General features: G+C 43.0%; 1 protein-coding gene across 1 annotated transcript; it reads left to right on the forward strand.

Moving 5' to 3' along the window:
* The first annotated feature begins 3986 nt into the window (after nt 1-3986).
* On the forward strand, nt 3987-20575 carry e2f7 (E2F transcription factor 7). The gene is made up of 13 exons (XM_071533658.1): nt 3987-4156; nt 4759-4854; nt 5765-6082; nt 7949-8108; nt 8974-9213; nt 11862-12017; nt 12619-12762; nt 13450-13626; nt 13908-13992; nt 15866-16202; nt 18030-18165; nt 18395-18777; nt 20373-20575. Exons 2-13 carry the CDS (start codon nt 4759-4761, stop codon nt 20523-20525), a joined length of 2385 nt encoding a protein of 794 aa, XP_071389759.1. The 5' UTR covers nt 3987-4156; the 3' UTR covers nt 20526-20575.
* The last annotated feature ends 1500 nt before the right edge of the window (nt 20576-22075 follow it).

Genomic DNA, 22075 nt, shown 5'->3' on the forward strand with positions numbered 1-22075 from the left:
TTCTTTTATTACGTTATGGGCCATTATTACATTTAATTTTATTACATTATGGTCAATCATCACGTTTTGGGCCTTTACAAGCCGTATGGAGCTCTTGCAAAACATTAACTAGGTATCACAGAAGCAGGGATTAAGATTAAGATTAAAATGCACTTAAGTGATCCTCTAAGGGAAATTCAGGTGTCACAGCAGCAGTGTGCAGTACAAAGTGCAGGGAAGGTGATAAGGTAATAAAAATAAAAAATAGTGAAGAAAGGATATAGGTAATATACACTCACCGAGCACTTTATTAGGAACACCTGTACACCTGCTTATTCATGCAATTATCCAGTCAGCCAATCATGTAGCAGCAGTGCAATGCATCAGATCATGCAGGTACAGGTGAGCAGCTTCAGTTCATGTTCACATCAAACATCAGAATGGGGAAAAAATGTGATCTCAGTGACTTTGACCGTGGCGTGGCTGTTGGTGCCAGATGGGCTGCTTTGAGTATTTCTGAAACTGCTGATCTCCTGGGATTTTCACGCACAACAGTCTCTAGAGCAGTGGTTCTCAATGTGGGGTCCGGGGACCACCAGGGGTCCTTGAGGGGGTTCCAGGGGGGTCCCCAGCAAATTGATCTGTTGTTATTGTTGTTGCATTATTTCATTTACAAGAAGTTAACACAATTAGAGAATGTAGAAGAATGACTGTTTTGATGATATTTTCTCTGTTATCTCTCTACCTACAACCTGATATTCGTGGAGTTCTGGGCAAAATCATATCTGATAATAAAAATATTCTCAGATTTGGGTCCAAGAGACAACATCTCATCAAATGGGGGTCCGTGGCGCTAATGTGGACTAAACTAGGGGTCCTTGATATGAAAAAGTTTGAGAATCACTGCTCTAGAGTTTATACAGAACGGTGCGAAATAAACAAAAAACATCCAGTGAGCGGCGGTTCTGCGGACGGAAACGCCTTGTTGATGAGAGAGGTCAGAGGTCAGAGGTCAGAGGAGAACGGCCAGACTGGTTCTAGCTGACAGAAAGGCTTCAGTAACTCAGATAACCTCTTTACAACTGTGGTGAGCAGAAAAGCATCCCAGAATGCAACACATCGAACCTTGAGGTGGATGGCACTTTGGTAGCTGGTTGACATTGAGCTGAAAGCTGATACCTACCCAGTATTAGTATGGTGTTCCTAATAAAGTGCTCGGTGAGTGTATATAAAATAGAAAAAATATTTAAAAAAAACTATGAAGATAAACAATATAAACCTATTAAAAAGTGTCTCAGTGTCCAAAGTGTATAAGTGGTGTTGATCCAGTGTAATAAAAACTGTGTAAATTTGAGTCCAGGGATTGTGATTGTGATTAGTGCATTAGTGCATGTTTGGGGGGGGGGGGGCAAGCTGCTGTCAGAGTTAAACCAAGTGCTAAAATGACTACATTTTTGTTGTAACGGCAGATAGGGATTTAAAAAAAAAACAAAAAAAAAACGAAGCACACAGAAACTGGAGGAGGTTTTATTCCAACTGCCAATTGAGTCGAGTCAGACGGAAGCAGCAGGTTATATGTGCAGGTGGAAAGAGCAGCAGCGATAGTGATAGTAAGAGCAAGAGAGAGAGAGGATAAAAAAGGTGAGAAAAAGTGAGTCAAAGTGTCATAATGTGTGAAATATGAAGCAGGTAAAGAGCGTTGGTGCCAAGTCAGCTTCACTGGAGTTGATTTTCTCTTTTGGTTTTGCGTTGGTTTTACCTCTTGATGTGGTTCAGTGTGGTTTGGAGCTCCTGTTGCATACAAACTCAAATGAAGAACATGTGTGTGTGTGTGTGTGTGTGTGTGTGTGTGTGGGTGAGTAACGGTGAGTGTAATGACATAATGAGCTTTGTGAGCACAGGAGCAGAAAAACAGAGGATGAGGGTAAACATGAGCTGGTAAAAGCAAAGTTAGTGTTACATGGCAAACACACTGATCCTCTGTCTCTCTCTCATTATCATAACACACACACATAAAGCTGATGAGTGTTCAGCCAGACAAACACACACACAGCCGTCAAACTGGTCCAATCAGAGCGGTTCACAAGTGCGGACAGCCGGAGCCATCTGCACATCTGCATGAACGGGCCAAAAATCCACTTGATTTGATGTTCAAGTCAAGTGACTAACAATTCAATAGAATATATTAACTCTAATGGAAAATAACAAACATTCCTATAGTCAGTGGTGGAAGAAGTACTCAGACCTTTTACTTAGGTAAAAGTAGAAATACCACAGTATAAAAAGTCCTGCATTCAAAATGTTACTTAAGTAAAAGTACAAAAGTATTTGCATCAAAATGTACTTAAAGCAACAAAAGTAAAAGTACTCATTATGCAGAATGGCCCATTTCAGAATAATACAGTATATATTATATTATTGAATTATAATTATTGATGCATTAATGTGTAAGCATCACTTTAATGTTGCAGCTGGAAAAGGTGGGGCTGATTTCCACTACTTTATATACTGCTGGGTAGCTTACAGTAATCTATAATAATTGATCACAATTTATTAGTTGATTATATTTTGTATTAATAATCTGAATCTGCAAAGTAACTTGTAACTTAAGTTATCAAATAAAGGTAGTGGAGTAAAAAGTACAATATTTCCCTCTGAAATGTAGTGGAGTAGAAGTATAAAGTAGCATAAAATGGTAATACTCAAGTAAAGTACCTCAAAATTGTACTTAAGTACAGTATTTGAGTAAATGTACTTAGTTACTTTCCACCTCTGCCTGTCGTGACTGTCTCTGGTACTATTGAGTACCAGAGACTAGTGAGTTTATGACCTTATCATACTTTCTAGTCTTTTTTATCTCTTATCGTGTCACTATAATACTCTATAAGATATTATATGTAGTTAATGTTGTAGTTTTTACGTGATAATTGTGTAGGATCCCTATAAAACTGTATCCTAGTTTCTTTTTATGAGGGCAGTATTAGAACTTTTTATTCCCCTTTTGCACATTCAGTCGACTGAATTGGATTTGGCGGCAGATTGTGTGTATTGAGGGCTATTACGCAACATTTGGGGCAAGTCCTCAGACAGTGGGATGCCTGCCGGGCGGGGCCCTGGGACAAACCGAGCTGTCCCAATACAACTTTTCGCGCTGTGTCCCAGGTAGTATTAGCGCCACTCCTCTCTCCCCTCCTCCCCTCCTCTCCCCTCCCCATCCTCCCATCTGTCTGCCTGGGCCGAAAAGCTAATTACAGGCCGCCGCGGAGACAAAAGCCTGGGTGATTAGGTTAGAGGTATTAATAGCGGGGTTCTAGGTGCGGGGCTTCGCCACTCAACACGCCGCCGGTGTCGGTTTGGGAGCCGCGGGGAAGCTCCCTGCTGAAATCAAGACACAGATCGTCTATAGAGAAGATGAATGAAAAAACTGCAGCAGAAGTGCTACTCATACAGTAGAGATGGCATAGGTAGCAGAAGTGGAAGTTAATAGACTGCCCCTGCCTTGTTACGTTTAATCATAAGTTCTATCAATTCCACCGAAATCAGGTCAGGAGTCAACATCACTTCGGTAGATATTGCTTATATATCAATTAAGTTTCAATATACTGGAATACAGGAATGAACCGGTTTGTGTGTAATTCACTCCAAACAAACTACCTCGCGCAACTTTTCCATTAACTTTTCCCGCCGCCCTTCGCGATGACATTTGCGGGACCCTGAAACAGCGACAGAGTGAGAGCTCTTCACTTCTTTCTCCTCTCCGGTTTTAGAGCGCGCCGGTTGCCCCGCCAACAAACCTACGTAGGCGTGGTCGTCCGCGCACGCTCATTGGTGGACGCCGAGGCGCGTATCGAATCACGTCCTCTGGCGGAAGTACGCACCAAAGCACGTAGACGCTGATTGGCTGGAGCGAGCCAGATGCCAGAGAGCGCCAGAAAACAAGCGCTTGAGCGGGTGATGCTGAAGTCTCCCCGGGCCAGTCTGCTGTTTTCCCCCCCGTTAACCGGCCAGGAGTCTCAAGACGACCGGAGGCACGAGCCGAGGAGGACTACCCGCTTATTTTAGAGAGGGAAACTAGCTGCTATGTTGATCTGAAGAAACCACGCGCTGACAAGACTGTAAACCTGGACGTACAACCCTACTGGAATATTTCACTCATTCATAGGAACAGGCGAGAAAGGTGAGGAACGATATTTTCCCTCCAGTGGTTTTCTCGCATGCTATGATGCGATGATCAGCTGAGCTAATAGAGTTAGCTGACTGGCTAATTAAAGCTAAATTAGCTGTAACGGCTTTACAAATAAGTCACGACTTCTGCTTTATTGCCTTTCACAAATACAGCACAGCTCAGCCCCGGTTTACTGTGAGGATAGAGGGAATAATTTGAGTGAAATGCCCCTTGCAAAGCTAAGTTACGTGTTAACTTAGCTCATGGCTTATAGTTAGTTTGTTAACGTTATGCAGAGATATGTGTATTTACCCGCTGCATTAATATCAGGCCAGGGAGTTAAACTGACAATAAGCTAGATATTTTATTCAGTGGGTATTGTAATACAGGTAGGCTAGTGCAGTTAGCTTGCTATGGGCTAAAGGTAGTTAGCGCAACAGGTCTTTGCGCCAAATTCAGCTGACCACTCGTCTACGTTTCCATGACTTGTGACTTTGAAGTTTTCTTAGCTGATCCATCCAACTTTACCATCCACCCACTGAGGTTTTCATCAAGATATCTAACATTTGTTCTGTGTGATTTCTGATTTATGTGCTGACTGCCATTTTGTCCAGATGGAAGTTGAGTGCCTGGCTTTGAAAGACCTCACCACCCCAAGGAAAAGTGTTACTGTGGAGCCGGAGGAGGATGGCAGCAAAAACGAACAAAAGGTGAGTTAGATTAACACTTGATCTCAGGTCAGGCTTAAACAGTATGTGCAGGTTTAGTATGGTACAACTGGATGAGGGGGTTGCATAATCACAGAGAAATATTTGTGGTAACATAGTGGCATGGTGAGAATGAGATGCGTGGTTATACCTGAAGGATTAGGCTGTTCCTACAGGAGAGAGTGGGACAGTAGTTTGTGGATTTGTGGAAAAAAACAAACCAAGGCCTTTAAAAGTTTTGGAAAATGAATAGATGGCCTTGAAGGTGCTTAATCATCTAATTAAAACAGTGGTTCTCAACGTGGGGTCCGGGGACCACCAGGGGTCCTTGAGGGGGTTCCAGGGGTCTCAGGTTTTTTTTTTTATCATAGTTTCTCTGTTATCTCTCTACCTATAATACAGATAGTCATGGAATTCTGGACAAAATCATATGTAACAATAAAAATAGTCTCAGATTTTGGTTTGAGGGACAGAATCTCATCAAATGGGGGTCCGTAGCCCTAATGTGGACTAAATTAGGGGTCCTCGATATGAAAAAGGTTGAGAATCACTGAATTAAGATATAGCGCACATATTCCTCAGTATGCCTCAGCTCTCTCTGTTCTCGCATCAGCACTTCACATTTATTATTTATTTCACATCCTGAGGAAAATCCTGAGATGGAGATTAGAGTTGATACAGCAGCAGCTTGAAAATGAAGGATTTCACCAGGATTTATTGACTTGTCAGGATCAGGAGTAAAATCTAGGCTGTGTCTACTACTGTGTCTAAATCTGACCAATCTCATTTCTTAAACCGAAACGTGACAATTTTGAGTCCTTGAATTTCACCAACCAATCCAGCCGACGCTACACACCTTAACCCTCGTCCCAATTCATTTAAATCAAACCACACAATCCTCTCCCCCTCACAGGAAAACATCTGCACAGAGAGGAGGAGATCCACTCCGCTGAAGACAGACTCTCCCGTCCCGGTCTGGCTGGTGAGCAGGAAGGCCGCCGGCCCGGACCTCGCCCACCTCACCCCCATCAAACACGCGGACTGGTCGGCCCTGCCGGAGCCCTGGACGCCCACCGCCAACCTGAAGATGCTGATCAGCGCGGCGAGCCCGGACATCCGGGACCGAGAGATGAAGAAGGTTCTGTTCAGGCCCATAGAGAACGAGAGGGAGACGGAGAAGCCGGCCAGCCCAGAGACGGTGGAGGACACCGAAGTGGAAGACTCCTGTCAGGTACGGGACAGGGGAAACAGACTTGGTTTTTCCACAAGTCAAACTAATTTTACAATAGAAAAGGAATAGAATAGATAGATGTCCACCATCATGTATTTGCTCTGCATCTATCCTACATTGGTACTGCAGATAATGCTTTCTTGAAGGATATACAGTCGAACCAAATTAGTCTATTGTAAAATGAAACTCGTGGCTCTTAACTTACTAGTTACCACATCCTTCCTTGTAACTTCCGATGGCAAAAGAGAGCAGAACTTGATTTTTTTCTCTTGGGGATGGAGTAAAACTGCCGCAATAGTTTGGCAAACATACTGTAAAAAGTCAGCTGTGAATGAAAGGTGGTTACTTGCTAAATTAGATAAACCTACCAGCCACAGCTAATATTTTACAGTGTTTGGCCGGTGGCAACTTTCCACACTGCAGGTACAGCAGAATAGTTGAAGGGCTTAGGAGAAAAATACTTCCATCCTATATTTACTAGGTAAAGGTCTTTGAACCCAAGTCACATTACATTACATTATATTATGTAATTTAGCAGACGCTTTACTCCAAAGAGACTTGCAATAAGTACATTTTGTCAACAGTCAAACTGACCGTATATCACAGTCTTCATCACCTAAGCCTTCAGAGTTTTTGTTAGTAGAAGGGGAAAAAGATCTTTACATGATGAGATTCAGTTTTACCCACATTAGAGGCTGAACTCTCTAGACGACCTACTTTCCAAAGCGCAAATGAAATTACTCTCCATTACGCCTAATAAAGTAATTTCCGCGTATGAAAAAGGCAACATGCTGAGTCACTCCGAGCCTTTGTGATATGATTATTTGTTAAAGCCGAGGTGTGACTTCTTTTTCCAAATTAGGGATAATTGCATTTTGGAATTAAACTCTTCACTCTATATAATATCTTAGGGACTGAACGACTGAATACTGTTCTTACCCCTGAGTGGGAATTATTTAAAACTACACTTAGTCAGCAGCAGTGAATTCTGCAGCCTGTAGACATGGTGTAGAAAAGCAATTTGATTTGAGGCTCTGAACGAAGACATGAGATTGATATAATTTATTTTACAAGCTGTAGACTTCAGTCTGACATATTGATATATATTTTCACGCTAAAGATTCATCGCTCTCCGACTTTTCACGATGGACGTTTTATTATAGCAGTCAAACCCGAGAGATCGTTCTCTGCTGTGACTCTGATGCAACAGGCTGCATCAAAGTCCCTTTAGTCACAGTACAGATCAACCTCAAGGGTATTATGGCTTTTATAAAACCAACACATGTAGTGTCTGAAAAGTTTTCTCTGAAGTCCTGTTCATACATGAGAATAAAAAACAGGAGAAAACCGGCAAAGCTCTCTGGTTACCATAATAGTTAGCAAATGAACCAAAAAAGCAGGGCTTGTAATGCTTTATTGTAGGGATGCAATTAATGATTATTTTTTCAATTGATTATTTAGTCTATAAAATGTCAAAAATAATGACAAATGCTCATTACAAGTTACCAGAGCCCAAAGTGATTCTTAAAATTGCTGACTTGGACTAACCAGCAGACAAAAAACCTAAAGTATTCATTTTTATAATGATATGAAATGGAGAAAAACAAGCAAATCTTAGCATTTGTGAAGCTGGAAATGGCAAATATTTGGTATATTTTCCTTGATAAATGATGATTAATAATATCAAAATTATAATACTTTATTGGAATTATCAGCATGTTATAACACAACTTTGATTCAGATTCAGTCAGATTGCTTAGCTGAAACAATGCCTCACTGCAAGATTTCATTTTTTTATTCCATTCCATTCTTCCATTTTTCCATTAGTTTTACATCTTTTTATTTGTTTGTGTGTTTGTCGTTCAGTTTGAGGCGGTGGAAGAAGAAGACGACGCAGACAGGAAGCCCAGCAGGAAGCAGAAGAGTCTGGGTCTGCTGTGCCAGAAGTTCCTGGCCCTCTACCCCGACTACCCGCCCGCCCACGACCCCATCTGGATCTCATTGGACGAGGTGGCGACCAATCTGGGTAAGAGCCAATGAGAGAAGGGAGAGGGCGGGGTGTGTGTAATGTCTGTATCGATGAGCGTGACGAGTCCCAGCCAGCGCCTGTGCTGTAATTGGAAACACCTCGTGGGGGGATTTGGGGGGGGGGGGGGGGGGGGGGGGCGCGATAATGGAGGCGGCTAATGTCCGTTTCACGAGCGTGATAAAGTTTTTATGCGCTATTGGATTTGGGGGCGGTTGCTATGGAGACCGCTTTTTCCAACCCCATTATATCCTGCTGTATATAATGGAATGGTGCTGAGTTGCAGTTTGCAGCAAGGCGCTTTTGTTTTCTAATTATTTGAGATTGAAAATAATAAACATCCTACTGAATCTTTTATCTAACCTTTTTTTTTGTTGTTGCTTATTTTAATCCTAATTTATCACTGTTGTTTTGTGAAAACCTTTAATTTTGGTGATTTTCATGTTTTAATTTCAGTTGAAGGATTACATTGTCTTTTTTGGATTGAGAAAATGACCCTGAAGACTTATGAAACCCGTTCAAAACCCACTGGAAAAACTAAAGAAAGTCATGGTGGTTAATCTGAAAACAAGGCTGTTTTTCTTAGTTCCTGAAAAGCTGACATTTGGGAGATTCATCTGACAGCGACAATATGCCACTTCGTGAATGTTTTTATTTAAAATGTGAGTGCATTCATGTTTTTGAGGATGGATGGCTCCAGTGGAAATTGAACCCCTGAACCCCGGCAGTGTCCCGAATGAAATATTGTTCAGGCTGACATGTTATTAGCACACACTCACACTAACCCTTGTGTGTGTATGTGTGTGTGTGTGTGTGTGTGTGTGTGTGTGTGTGTGTGTGTGTGTGTGTGTGTGTGTGTGGTCAGGCGTGGAGCGGCGGCGTATCTACGACATCGTCAACGTGCTCGAGTCTCTGATGATCGTGGGCCGGATCGCCAAGAACTGCTACACCTGGTACGGCCGGCAGCGGCTGCCCGGCACGCTGGAGGAGCTGCAGAGGAAGGGCCGGCAGCAGGGATACCACCTGCAGATGGAGCCCGGCGCCGAGGCCAGGGGGGCGGGGCCGAACCGGGACGACGAGGCCGGCGAGGGAGACGCCGCTAGCGGTAAGGAACCGACAGATCAGAGGCGGGGACTCGAGTCATGTGACCTGGACTCTGGAGTCCCAGTTTTTATTGCTTGAGACTTGATTTGATGCATGAAGAGAATACCTGAGACTTGACTTGGGTTCTGGTGACTTGACTTGGATTCTGGTGACTTGGATTCTGGTGACTTGGACCTTGGCTTGATTTGGGTTCTGGTGACTTGGACCTGGCTTTACTTATGTTCTGGTAGCTTGACTTGACTTGGGTTCCGGTGACCTGGGACTTGGGTTCCGGTGACCTGGGACTTGACTTGACTTGGGTTGGATTCTGGTGACCTGGGACTTGACTTGACTTGGGTTGGATTCTGGTGACCTGGGACTTGACTTGACTTGGGTTGGGTTCTGGTGACCTGGGACTTGACTTGACTTGGGTTGGGTTCTGGTGACTTGGGACTTGACTTGACTTGGTTTCTGGTGACTTGGGACTTGACTTGGGTTGGGTTCTGGTGACTTGGACCTGACTTTACTTAGGTTCTGGTAACTTGGAACTTGGCTTGACTTGGGTTCTGGTGACTTGGGACTTGACTTGACTACATTTAGACTTGGGACTTGACTTGAGACTTTTGCCTCAAGACTTGAGACTGACTTGGGACGCTCCCCTCTCCCATATCTTCCTCTACTTAGTCGAAATACAAAACCTCTTAATTCATAAAAATAATCCCTTCTAGTTTGCTCCCTATATTTTTTCCCCTTATTTCCTTTTCCTAGTGCCCTTTCACTCTTTACCGCTGCTTGCTTGTGATGCTGGTGAACCAGGAGCTGCAGTTTATTGTTGCACTGATTGGATAAGAGCCTGAGCTAAATGCCTGACATGTGAAATGGAAGTGCAGGCTCCTTCACAGGAGCAGCTGCAGCCAAATTAACACTGCAGCTAAATGAGCGTTCCCCTTCAACCTTAAACCCACAGGAATGAAAACAAGCCTGGTTTCCATAGTGACTCTCCGCCCCCCCCCACCTCCCCCTCTGAGTTTTTCATTAAGAGTGATTATCAAGGGCGTGTGTGTTGACTTGGCAATGCGGCTGGATAATAATAGGACTCAAATGACAAGGAAGCAATTTACCAAGTTAAGGCCCGGTGACAAGCTGGGCGTCCATTAACTAGTTAAGGTCCGTTAGTGTTGTTGTGGCTGGGGAGCGCTGGATCACCCGGGGCGATCTGATGGCTGTCAGGATGCTTCGCTGCAGCACAACAAACACAGCACAGGAAAATGTGTCACACAGAGCTGAACAACTAGGTGTATATTATATAGCACAAGTTTAGCTTCCACATTCAATGATCACAGAATATTGGCAAGATTGAAACATTTAATTTCAATACAGTACTTGAAAGATTATGGGGTTTTTAAAGGCCGATACCAACATTTTTGTAGTGAAGCTGCCAATATTGTCAATATTTTGTGCAGATGTTCAGGATCTTTAAATTTGACAATTTTTATGCCCCAAAAATTAGAAGTATTCAGATTTGTATTCTTATCAGGGTGGAAAAGCCTCTGAAACAGCATTTAGAGCAGTATGGGGCACTAAAACTCTATCGAAACCAATAATATTGAAATTGTTTTAGTGTCAGCGGCTCTTTAAGGCAGAGTGACCCACCACACCTATTCAATGGTGGAGAAACTCTGGGATACATTTTGATTTTAAATAAAGAATTAATTTACAAAAAACATTATTAAACAATTAAATGAAACTGTTTTCCTTTTGCTGTGGTCAGAGAGAAACCGACTGGCTGATGTCTGATATTTAATATCAGCCAATATTAGCCTGATATATCAGTTTAACTAATAAGATGCAATGCAGTAAAATATTTTGTTCCTCAAAACATCAACACTAATAATCATGATCTCAGTATTTAACAGAATAGGAACAGGAATCAAATCAGGATTATTGTTTTTAGCCGGAACCTTCTCCCAAGGCTTTGAACAGGCAGACGGTGTTAATTCATATTCATGAGGCTGTCGTTACTCATTGTTAGTTGCTTTGTGTCGGTCAGCCTGCAGGACAGGTAAATCCAGACTTGTATCTGTTAAAACCGCTCACACAATAGACTCTGCATTTACAGTAGTTAACAAAACAATGATAGCAGCGAGTTAAGTCTTTTATCTCAACAAAACAAATGCTAAAGTGTGTGACAAAACACAAGGGCCGTCCTCTCTGCCTGTTAGGATTTTAGTCAACACATTTTTAGGGTTTTTGCATATTTTACAGTTTTGAAATGTTTAGGGTTACGGGTTGTTTAAGTGGTAAGGGCTTCTTTGATAAACACCAAATTTGCAGGTATTGGTAGTGGGGCAGTAATGTGGAAGAAGCAAATATTCAGGTTTTCTTTTAAACTTTGTGATCATACACACAAACACACACACACACACCCCTAGATACCGCATGTTCTATCTTTAATAGTTTTTATTATTTTATGTGTCTTACATCATTTATTACCTTTTAAACCAACCTACACTTCTGTTCTTTGCTGCTGTAATGACCCAGTTTCCCCTGGAGGATCAATAAAGTTTATCTTATTGTATATGATGTATAGATTCCTGTGACTATTAGTGGACCTAGGCAACCCTAATAAATCCAAATATAATCTGACATTTGTACCTCTGTCCTGTGCAGCTGCTGGAAACAGGAAAGACAAGTCTCTGCGCATCATGAGCCAGAAGTTCGTCATGCTGTTCCTGGTGTCCAAGACTCAGACGGTGACTCTGGACGTGGCGGCGAAGATCCTCATCGAGGAGAGCCAGGACTCCTCGAGTCACAGCAAGTACAAAAGTAAGGAGAAACACAACGGACTCCTGGTGTGGTCAGCCAATCAGCATCATGTTAAGACTTACAGAAGCTGCGTTATCTATCCTGTAAGACAAATCCCATCCAGGCAGGGCTCCAGGAGAAAAAAAAAAACATTTTATTTTATTTAAGCTTTCAGGATGTTTTGGACACACAACTTCCAGTAATTTCTAATGGAATATTCCTGTTTCCCTGCCTGTTTTCAGTTCCTGGTCACATCCCCTAAAATAAATACATGATATGCAAAGACTGAAATATGTTTTATAGTTTATGTAAAAAATGACATTAGCCACACGTGTCCTGTAATACAAATATTGTCCATACAGGAATGTTATTTTATTTATCTATTTATTTTTAACATTTTTAAACATCCTATTCCATTTCTAATGAGATATTTCTGTTTTCCTGCTGTTCTGTGTTTCTGGTCACATCCCCTATACACAATGACATTTTTGAAATTATCGACCCCTTTATCTCACCTGTACACATCTGTATTTTTAGCCATTGCAATTATCCCTTTGCTTCTGCGTTTCATCGGTTTCCAAGTGAACTGATCTCAAACTGAACTCGGTGCCTGTGTCCTCAGCTAAGGTGCGGCGTCTGTACGACATCGCCAACGTGCTGACGAGCCTGAGCCTCATAAAGAAGGTCCACGTCCGGGAGGAGAGGGGCAGGAAGCCGGCCTTCCAGTGGCTCGGCCCGGTCCAGTTCAACAGCGCTGGAAATAACGGTAAGAAATGAAAGAGAGAGACGGCATCGCTGGCTCCCGAACATTTTTAATGTCAAGGAAAATAGATGATCATCAGACCGCAGACATTTTAAAAGACTGAGTCGTAAGGAACCCCATCTGAGAGGGTTTTTGTAGTTGGTTCTGATTTGGAGGAGAATTGCATGACTGTCTAGACTGTCTTTATACATTTAGGGTTTCTACACAAGTCTGGAAATGTATGGAAAAAGAATTTGGTGATTTTCCGGTCTTGATAAGTTAGGAAAGTACACAAAATGTTCCCCCAAAAAGTAAGGAAAAATAGTGTTGTACTGTCCGGATATACATACAACTACACATTTTCTGTGGGTTTTAGATCCCCATCATCTCAAATCTTCTTGTATTTGTTACAGAATACTCTTAAGAATAATCTTCATCTATAGCTTGATATGGCAGAGTCAGTAGGGGCAAGCCAACTATCTGCGTTAATCATTGGACACCAAAACACTTTAAATCAAATCAATAATATAAGATCTGGTAAAAGTATTGTATCTACTCATAGTACTGTAAGGTGTTTTGGATCAAAGTGTTCACCATGTCCTTCCAAATGCATCATTGAATGTGTCCGTCATTTCTACTGGCATGTGACTAACAGTCATCGATCTCTTACCATCACCATCATCATCATCATCATCGTCATTACACCTGTAGGAAATACCGTGGAAGTCACTCCACCCGGGACCCGGCAGCCCACTCGGCCAATAGCGGGGCAGGAGGTCAGGAGGTCCAAGCTGGCGCGCCACGCCTCCTTCAACGTCACGCCAACCTCCGTCGCCATCCAGCGGCAGGTCAGCTCCGCCCCCAGCAGCCCGCGCAGGGAGCAGACAGGTGAGGAAAAGAAACGCTCCACAGGACTGTTGTTTCCTTTATATTCATGTTCATCTGCCTTCGTTGTGAGAAACCCTGAAAAAGCAGCGTCCTCGTGTATCGAAATTCATATCGCACTATTCGGCAAGCACATGTAATTTTTTGGCTTGTAACATGAAATATAATTGTCTTCCTCTATATCATGCAGTCCAACTCTTCAGTCAGTCAAACAGATGTGTTCAGTACAGTAGAATATTTTCGTGTTCATGTCTGATAAACCGTTTCCCCTCCCCACACCTCAGGTCTGCCACACCAGCCTGTGGATTATTCCAGAAAGACGTCAAGCCACGGCGCAGTGTGTCGACTGCAGTTTGGAAACACCACAGAGTGAGTGCACACACACACACACACACACACACACACACACACACACACACACGCCTATAATTCATAGCGTTCACTTAACTTTCACTCTGTAATCATCCTATAATTTTCTTGGTTCAGATTTATTTTTTACAGTCATCTTCCACAAATTTACAGCCGAATCATTTGCAACATTTATTGCACATGGCAGCTCTTTTTTGCCAACCTTTTTCCAAGGACAGTCCATTAATGTTATTAAAGAGGATGCACATCAGCTGGGTAACGAGGGTAACGTGTCCAGTCGCTGTCTGTGGCTGAAAAATACATCGTGGAGAAGCTTGTTCATCTCAAGTGTAACTCTGCATTCAGACTGTGGCTGCACAATTAAAGCTTAATTGATAATCGCAGGATTAGGCTAATACACAGATCTAGAAAGTCTGGAAATGGAATTTGGTGATTTCCAGATCTTGTTAAGTTTGGAAATTGCACAAAAAGTTTTGAAAAGCATGGAAAAATATTGTTCTGTCACAATATGCATAATTAAATGCATAAATCGTTAAAGTATTCAATAGTTATATAGAGGTGTTATTTTTTCACAATGTACTGACATGTCCACTCTTGGACTAATCCAGATCAGGGTTTGTAGTAAAAATCTGCATCTTATCTGCTTTACTAAACTAAACACAGTTGGACTTCATGTCCCTTAATAACTAATTTCCTGGTGTCACTTTTCTTACTCTGCACATTTAAAGTTTTACATCTTTGATTTGTTCGGAAAATCAGCTGGTTTTTCAGCTTTGTTTCGTTGTTGGTCTTAAATTCAAACAAGGTAGCATTTAAAAAAGTCTTGAAAAGTCTTAAATTTGGCTTCCTGAAACCTGTGGATTCCTGTTGTAAAAGGAAGTGATGCGCTCTGTCGTCCTGCCCCCCCAAAGCTTTTAAACAGGCTGACTGAAGCTCACTGGAACTCCCTTCTCATCCACGTTTGTACAGCTAATTTAATCCATAAAGGGTTTTTCTCTGGGTCTCTCATACATTATATTTTACGCCAACCGCCAGTGTTTGCATTGGCTGTTTAGCTGTAGGCTAGGTGTAATCGGAGCTGACAGTGGATTTTAGGCTGCTGGTTTTCTGTCTCCTATGGATGTATGTGTTGGCTCGCTTGTGGCCAAAACCGCAGCTGTCTGAAGGCTGCGGTTGGTTAAGTGTTTTTGGAAGGAGGCAGATGATGGGACATGGAAGTTAACAACTGCTGAGGAGGGATATTTTACATGTGAAGCTGGGTAAAAATGCAGAGGGGGCAGCGGTAGCCTGGAGGTTAGAGATGGAGGCTTGTGACCGGAAAGGTGGTCGGTTTGAATCCAGAGTCAGCGGTAACCCTAGTTAGAGATAGAAGTTTGACTGGACGGTGATCGGTCCAATTCCCAGACTGGCTGGGAAAATTATTGAGAAGGAGTCTCCTCTCCCTCGGGTGCTACTGCCGACTTTCCCTTGAGTGAGGATTTTTCCTTTAAGAATGCATCTATTTTAATGAAATTTAACTGGAGGAACAAAACGTCTGCACACTTAGTTTTTCTAAAGATTCTAATTAGGGGTGAAAGATATTGACAAAAAAATCTAATTGCGATTATTTGACATGCAATTGCGAGTTTGTTTGTCTGTCTGATGAAACGTTTTCACCAATATTGTACTTGATTCATGGACCAAAGATTACCTGCAGCTCTAAAACACCTTGTTTAGAAATCCATTTTGGACGCTTCTCTCTTAAGAAATTAATTGCAGCCTCTGCGGTTTTGAAATTGAAGTTCATATTGCAATTTCATTTCATTCAATTGTTCAGCTCTAATTTCTAATGAAGCTAAACTGGAAAACTGTCTCACGTCTTGTATCACCACAGCGGCCGTCCCGGTGCAGGACTACAGACCCCCACCCACAGCAGCAGCCCCCTGCACCCCGAGGACCCCTTCAACTCCTCCTCCTCCTCCTCCTCCTCCCACCAGCAGCAGCAGCACCACCGCCTGGCCTACCTGCCCAGCCTGTCCCAGCCCTCCGTGGTCATGCTGTACAGAGCGCCCCCCGCCGTGCCAGAGACACCGGACCGGATCCCCGAGGGTCAGAGGTCACCCGGATCGAGGCCCGAGGAGAGGAGGAAGAGAGGGAGGGAAGAAGAAGAAGAGGAAGAGGAGAAGGTGGTGAAGAAGAGGGAGACGTCTGGGTCAGAGGAGTGTGACAAGGTGAGGTGGTGTGTTGTGTATCTGTGACACTCCCTTTTCTTGTTTGGTGTAACTAGAATCTAGAGTTTGATAAGGAGCTTGCTGATTTCACCTCAGCATTTGTATTCATCACCAATCACACACACACACACACACACATATGCTGGGAAGGCATTAAAACTGTCAGCTGTCTGGAAGAGACCATATTAACTCCTTTGATTTGATTCACTAGTGCTGCTTGATGGGTAGTTTCAGTTTTGTTTTTGGTTCCACGTATAATAATCTTTATTTATGTCCCACTTTTCAAAACATAGTTAAAAAACACTTCAGAAAGGTTCAAAACAAACAGTAAAAGCAATAATAGCAAGATGAGAAATATAAAAGCAAGTCAAGAATCATAAAAGGCACGTCATGAACGATAATAAAAATTCATTACAGAAATGCAAGAATCAATAAAAATGGGTTTTCTAACCTTATTTTGGTCCCAGTTCTCATTCTGGTGTAGGGTGCAGTGCTAGAAACTTTCTTGGATGAAAAACATGAATTGTAAAGATAAGGACTACATTTTGTTTTGTTCTAATAGGGGAATGAATTATCCGGATTTAAATAGATAAGAGTTAATGTCGTCTCCTGCTAATCCTAGAAAATGTGTTCGTTTCACATTGTCTCTGGAAGCGGTGTTCATTTTCTCACTGATTGAACACAGAGGAAACATTGGGAACGGATAATCAGATTTGGTGATCAGGCGAAATTCCCAAACAGTCTGCTTACAGCGAGTGTTCGAAAGGTCAGCCTGTCTTGTTTCTTTATGTCTTAATTTAGAGTTAATTATATCATTTAAAGAGGAAAGGTCAGGCTGCATTAGATGATAATACTGATTATTTTACTCAGTATATCTTGATCATTTATCAACATCTTGAATGTTTTCAACTACAGCAGCCATTCTAAATCATATAGCACAAACTAAAATCATGATAAACTACTATGCATGTTTAATTATGCAGACCTAAGGAAAAGAGTCACTCGTATCATGAAGATGTTTTATGTGTTGCATGTTCCAACTGATATAGGGTTGAATCTCACCAGAGCCGTTTCTCCTGGTTCAATTTAGCAAAAACAGAAAGATGAGCAGCCTGCCCACCATCTTACAGAGAAAAAGATTAATGTGATTAGTGTTTAATATCCTTTATTACCGTTCCCCTTAAGGTTAAGTAAAAGCTTGGACTTGGAACAGGATAATTATTTTGGCTTGGTGGAACAATACGATTACAGAATTGACGTCATTATGTTCCTGTGTGATTTTTTTTTTTTACTCCACAATCAGAAGATCTTGTTAATAATTCTGGATAGCAGACCGTTAAATTAAAATTATGAACTAGCGCACGCTCGCTCACGAGGATAACTCACTCCTGGTGTAATTAAAGACGGCGTTATCATTTCAGTGATGTATAGGATATCTCATAATTGGAAAAGCCCATGCAATTAATCTAGCCACTCGCATTTCTCGTAATTGAAAAGTCCCATTTTTCACAGTAAGATAAAGTCTTTTTAGAAAGGTAGATTAAAAGACGAGACTACAAGTGCTGCACTTTTACATCAAGAAAATTACTTGGCACAAGAAGCTTTCAGAAGTTAACTCCGACGTTTATCATACATTTTAATGTGTTTTGATATGAATCGTTATTTAAGCGGGATGGGGGAATGGAGGTAATAACTTGGAGGAGGGAGATTGCCAAGTGTCGGGGTCGCATTGACGCAGCAGAATAATGCTTGATTCCTCTGGACGTTTGTTTTAAATCGCCCTCACCCAGCCCAGGTTAATTTATTCCTAATTGTTTTTCCTTCCAGATGAGAACTGAAGCGGGAGATCGTTTGCAGATGGGGAACACCAGAACCTCCCCGAGTCTCCAAGCAGGAACTGTGGTTGGCGGCGGCAGTGACCTCGCCCAGCCGTCACACTACCTCTATGTCCCCAACAACGCAGGTGATTTTAGTTTCCACATTGATATTGGCATATCATCTGAAGACTGACACATTTCATTAAGAGCGCCTGCTGTAGTTGAAAAAAGCCAAGATGTTGATATAAGATGGCAAAAGTGCAGTAAAATATTTTTTTTCCACCTCAAATCATGAAGACGAAACAAACTGCAGGCCTTAATAAAACAAGATGAAGCCCACAGCGTCTCACCGTGTCTCCTCTTCGTCTCCTGCAGGTCTGAACAGTCTGAACTTCCTGCTGTCAGCCGGCCAGCCGGCGGCCGGCCTGGCTCTTCCTCCCAGCAGCGTCCAAACCCTGGCTCTGCCGTACGTCCTGCTGCCCTCTGCCGCTCTGTCCCACTATCCGCTGCTGGCCGGCGGTCTGCAGCAGCCAGGCGCCGACGCCCACGCCAACCTGAGCTTCAGCCTGCCCACCGTCATGTCGCCCGCTCACTTTGTGGTGGGGGCGGCGCCCTTCGGCCTGGCGGCGGAGGTCGGCAGGTCGCCCGTTCCGTCGCCGTCCACCCCGGAGCAGACCAGGCTGTACGGGTCGGCCGGCGCTCCACTTTCTCCCTCGGGACCCAGACAGACGGTCAGCATCACCACTCCAGAACCACTGGTAAGACAGACAAACAACTATTTTCATTATCGATTAATCTATCAATTATTTTTCTGATTAAGTGATCAATTAATCATTTAGTCAATAACATGTAAAAAATTATGACAAATGCCCATCGCAAATTTACAGAGCACACAGTGATGTCTTAACATTGCTTACTTAGTCTGACCAGCAGCCAAAAAAAAAGTATTTATTTTATAATGATATGAAACAGAGAAAAGCAGCGAATCTTAGCTTTTGTGTATTTTTACTTGATAAATGACTAAAACGATTCATCGATAATCAAAATTCTAATCGATTAATTTTCTGTCAATTGACTAATTGTTTTAGCACTAATTACAGCTGTTTTTCCTGTTTTATTGCTTTTTTTCTCCCTGGTTGTACAGTTTGAAGTCATTCGAATTGATCAGAACTGTTGCTTTGTTAGCTATCTTTCTACTGTCTGCCACAGCTTAAGTAACAGCACATGCTGCAATCAAATATTACTAAAGCAAGTAAACTTCTATACTGTTACAGCCCTGCCCCCCCCCCCCCACACACACACACACACACACATGCATACACACAGACTTCTGCTCTAAAAAGTTATTAACTTAGACATGATTTGCCTTCTTAATAATGGATTACCTTTTTGCTATCAGGCAGCCGCAAAATGCCACAACACTCCACTCAGCTTGAGACGAGAGCAAGTGTGGCATTTGTTTTGTGGAAGGATTCCCCTCATTTAGACGTTGCTTTTTTGTGTCACCGCGGCCCGGCCTGATTAATCTCCAGGCCATTAAACAGGGATTAATGTCGTTGTCTGCAAAGCCCAACATAGCTCTGCTGACATTTCTCTTTGCCTCCAACCGAGGAGTTTTTGGACTTCCCTCCGAGGCGCTGCACGCCAAATTAACAGAGCGCTATTAACGATGGGACGAGTAATGAGGCATAAATCAGGGGTGTCTGCTCTTTCCCCCCCAGTTCTACCGTTTTACACTGGTAGAAAAGAATGACACCTTCACACAAAGCCACCCGGGATGGGGAAACTGGGTCTGGTTTTAGCTGCTGGGCCCTTGCCCCAGTACATGCTGTTCCCTCTTTGTCTCCTTATATGTGGGAGAACGCCTCATCAAACCTCTTGCCAAACACTGGCAGTTTAATGTCGCCTTGTTAATCGGGAAACATACTTACCGTGTAGAACATGACAAGACCTTTTCTAAATTGTTAGGGTGCTTAGTAAGTCGGTATACATCGGATCCACCAAGCAGCACTTGTTTCAATAAAATGTCAACTTCTAAAACTGTTTTGCACTGCTGGTGGAAGAAGATGGTGAAGCAGTCAAAACAAGTCACTGTGTTGAGGAAAGTGCTGCTTGGAGGATCGGATGCATGCTGAATTTACCAGAAGACCTTATTGATTTAGAAAAGGTCGGGCTTTGTGAGGTGTGTATGTTTGCCGATTGGCTGGACGGCAGTTTAAGTTCATGCTGGTTCAATTTCCCTACAGGGATCAATAAAGTGTCTCATTGTTATTATTATGCTGCCAGTGGGAACAGGATGGTGTGTAGATGGAATGTTCTCCAGCCTCACATCCCCCTCTCTCTCCCTCCACAGACGCCACACACTCCGAAGGAAGCTGTGGTTCCTGCTTCCAAGGCGTTCTTCCAGACGCCGGGCACGCTGGGAAGTGTCCTCACCGCCGCCCCGGTCGCCCGAAAACGAGGCTCAGCCCAGAGGAGACTGGACATCGGCCACCCGGCCAACTAGCGAGGCGTCCGGGGAGATGGGATGCTGTCGCCGCGCTCCACGTGGTGTTTGATGTGAAATGGTCCAAAACGGTGCACGGCCTCTAAACATGCTGCTAACCAGGCCGGTCGGAGCGATCTGACATGATAACACTCAGGTGTTAGCGTTTTTTCGTAACAAACGTGTTTTAAACCATCGGTGCTTTATGTTAGTTTACCAGTGAATAAATTAAGAGTTTTCTTGCATATCCATTTGGGGAAAATACTGTTACCTGGAATGTATCACTCAATATTTCTGCAGGTGATTCTTCCCTTGCAAACAGAACTATTTTGTAAGCAAAGATCTTAAGATGTCTCATAACTTTCATAGAAATCCATTATGTGCTTTAACGTCTTGCCAGTCGTGGCTTTTTGAGAGCAGATGTCAGTTTCCTCCGTGGATATCTCATTTTGATGTGAAGCTCTTCAGACGCTGGTCGGTATGGTAACTGTTCAAATGTGCCTCATGGTTGTATTATGGGACACTGTAGCTGTCAAGATGAATCAGTGAAGCAGTATTGCCAATGTAACAGTGCCCTCCTGTGGTGGGAGATGGCCACTACTATATTTTGTTTTTTAGCCTTATCCCCCTTCCCTTCCCAAACATAGTCGAGCTACCTAATCCCCCCATTACTTGTATTATAGCCCAATTGCTATTTATATTTTAGCTAATATATGTTGATTACAGGGACTGTAATGGAACAAGACTTTTTAGCACTAAGTATTTGAAGAATGTACGTCTAATTTTGAAGTGATTGTCTTTAGCCGGCCCCTTCAGGTTTTGTTACAGTATGGAGGAAAGAAAGAAAGTCCAGCTGCTGATCACAGGCAGCAGACAGTCCTCCCTCGGCTCATGTCAGACTTTACTGTGAGGAGAAATATCACTAAAGCCTTAAGTTTACAGCCAAGCGTTTAGCAGCACCGCAGCGGTGCACCTATCTCAAGGAGCGGCTTCTGAACTACTTGATGCACATCAGACGCATTCGTTTCCCATCAGGAAGAGTCGATTTAGACGTTTCTTCAGTGACTGTTTGACACCATAGTGCTTTATGGTGAAACACCAAACCCTTTAGCTCCGTCCCAGACGACTAAAGGACAATGTGACATTTAATGATGCTCTCAGATACTTGAATAACCTGCGTGTGACTTTGGAGAGATATCAGAGTACTGTAAACATTTTTGTGTCCATTATTTATCCAGGGAAAGTAGACCGAGTTGTATGAGCTTTTTTCAACAGCGCCCTGCTTCATCCATACAGTTAGACACGTTCCCACCTGGGAGCAGCTGGGGGTTCAGTGCCTTGCTTCAGGGCACTTTGCTGAGAGAGGGGAACCTTTTTATCATTTACTCCCTCCACCCAGATTGTCCCAGGTGGTCCAGGGATTCGTACCGGCAACCTTCCGGTCACAAGCCCACTCCCCAATCAAAATATTGGTACTTTGTACAGAGAAGCCACTTTTAAAAATCATTCTGGGAATAACAGGATAGCTTAGCTATGCCACGCCAAAGGGTGCAGATCATCCACTCTGACCA

The sequence above is a fragment of the Centroberyx affinis genome, unplaced genomic scaffold (genome assembly GCF_046629955.1).
Source record: "Centroberyx affinis isolate AG114_WGS23_722 - 3 ecotype Tasmania unplaced genomic scaffold, CSIRO-AGI_Caff_v1 ptg002388l_1, whole genome shotgun sequence".
NCBI lineage: Eukaryota > Metazoa > Chordata > Actinopteri > Beryciformes > Berycidae > Centroberyx > Centroberyx affinis.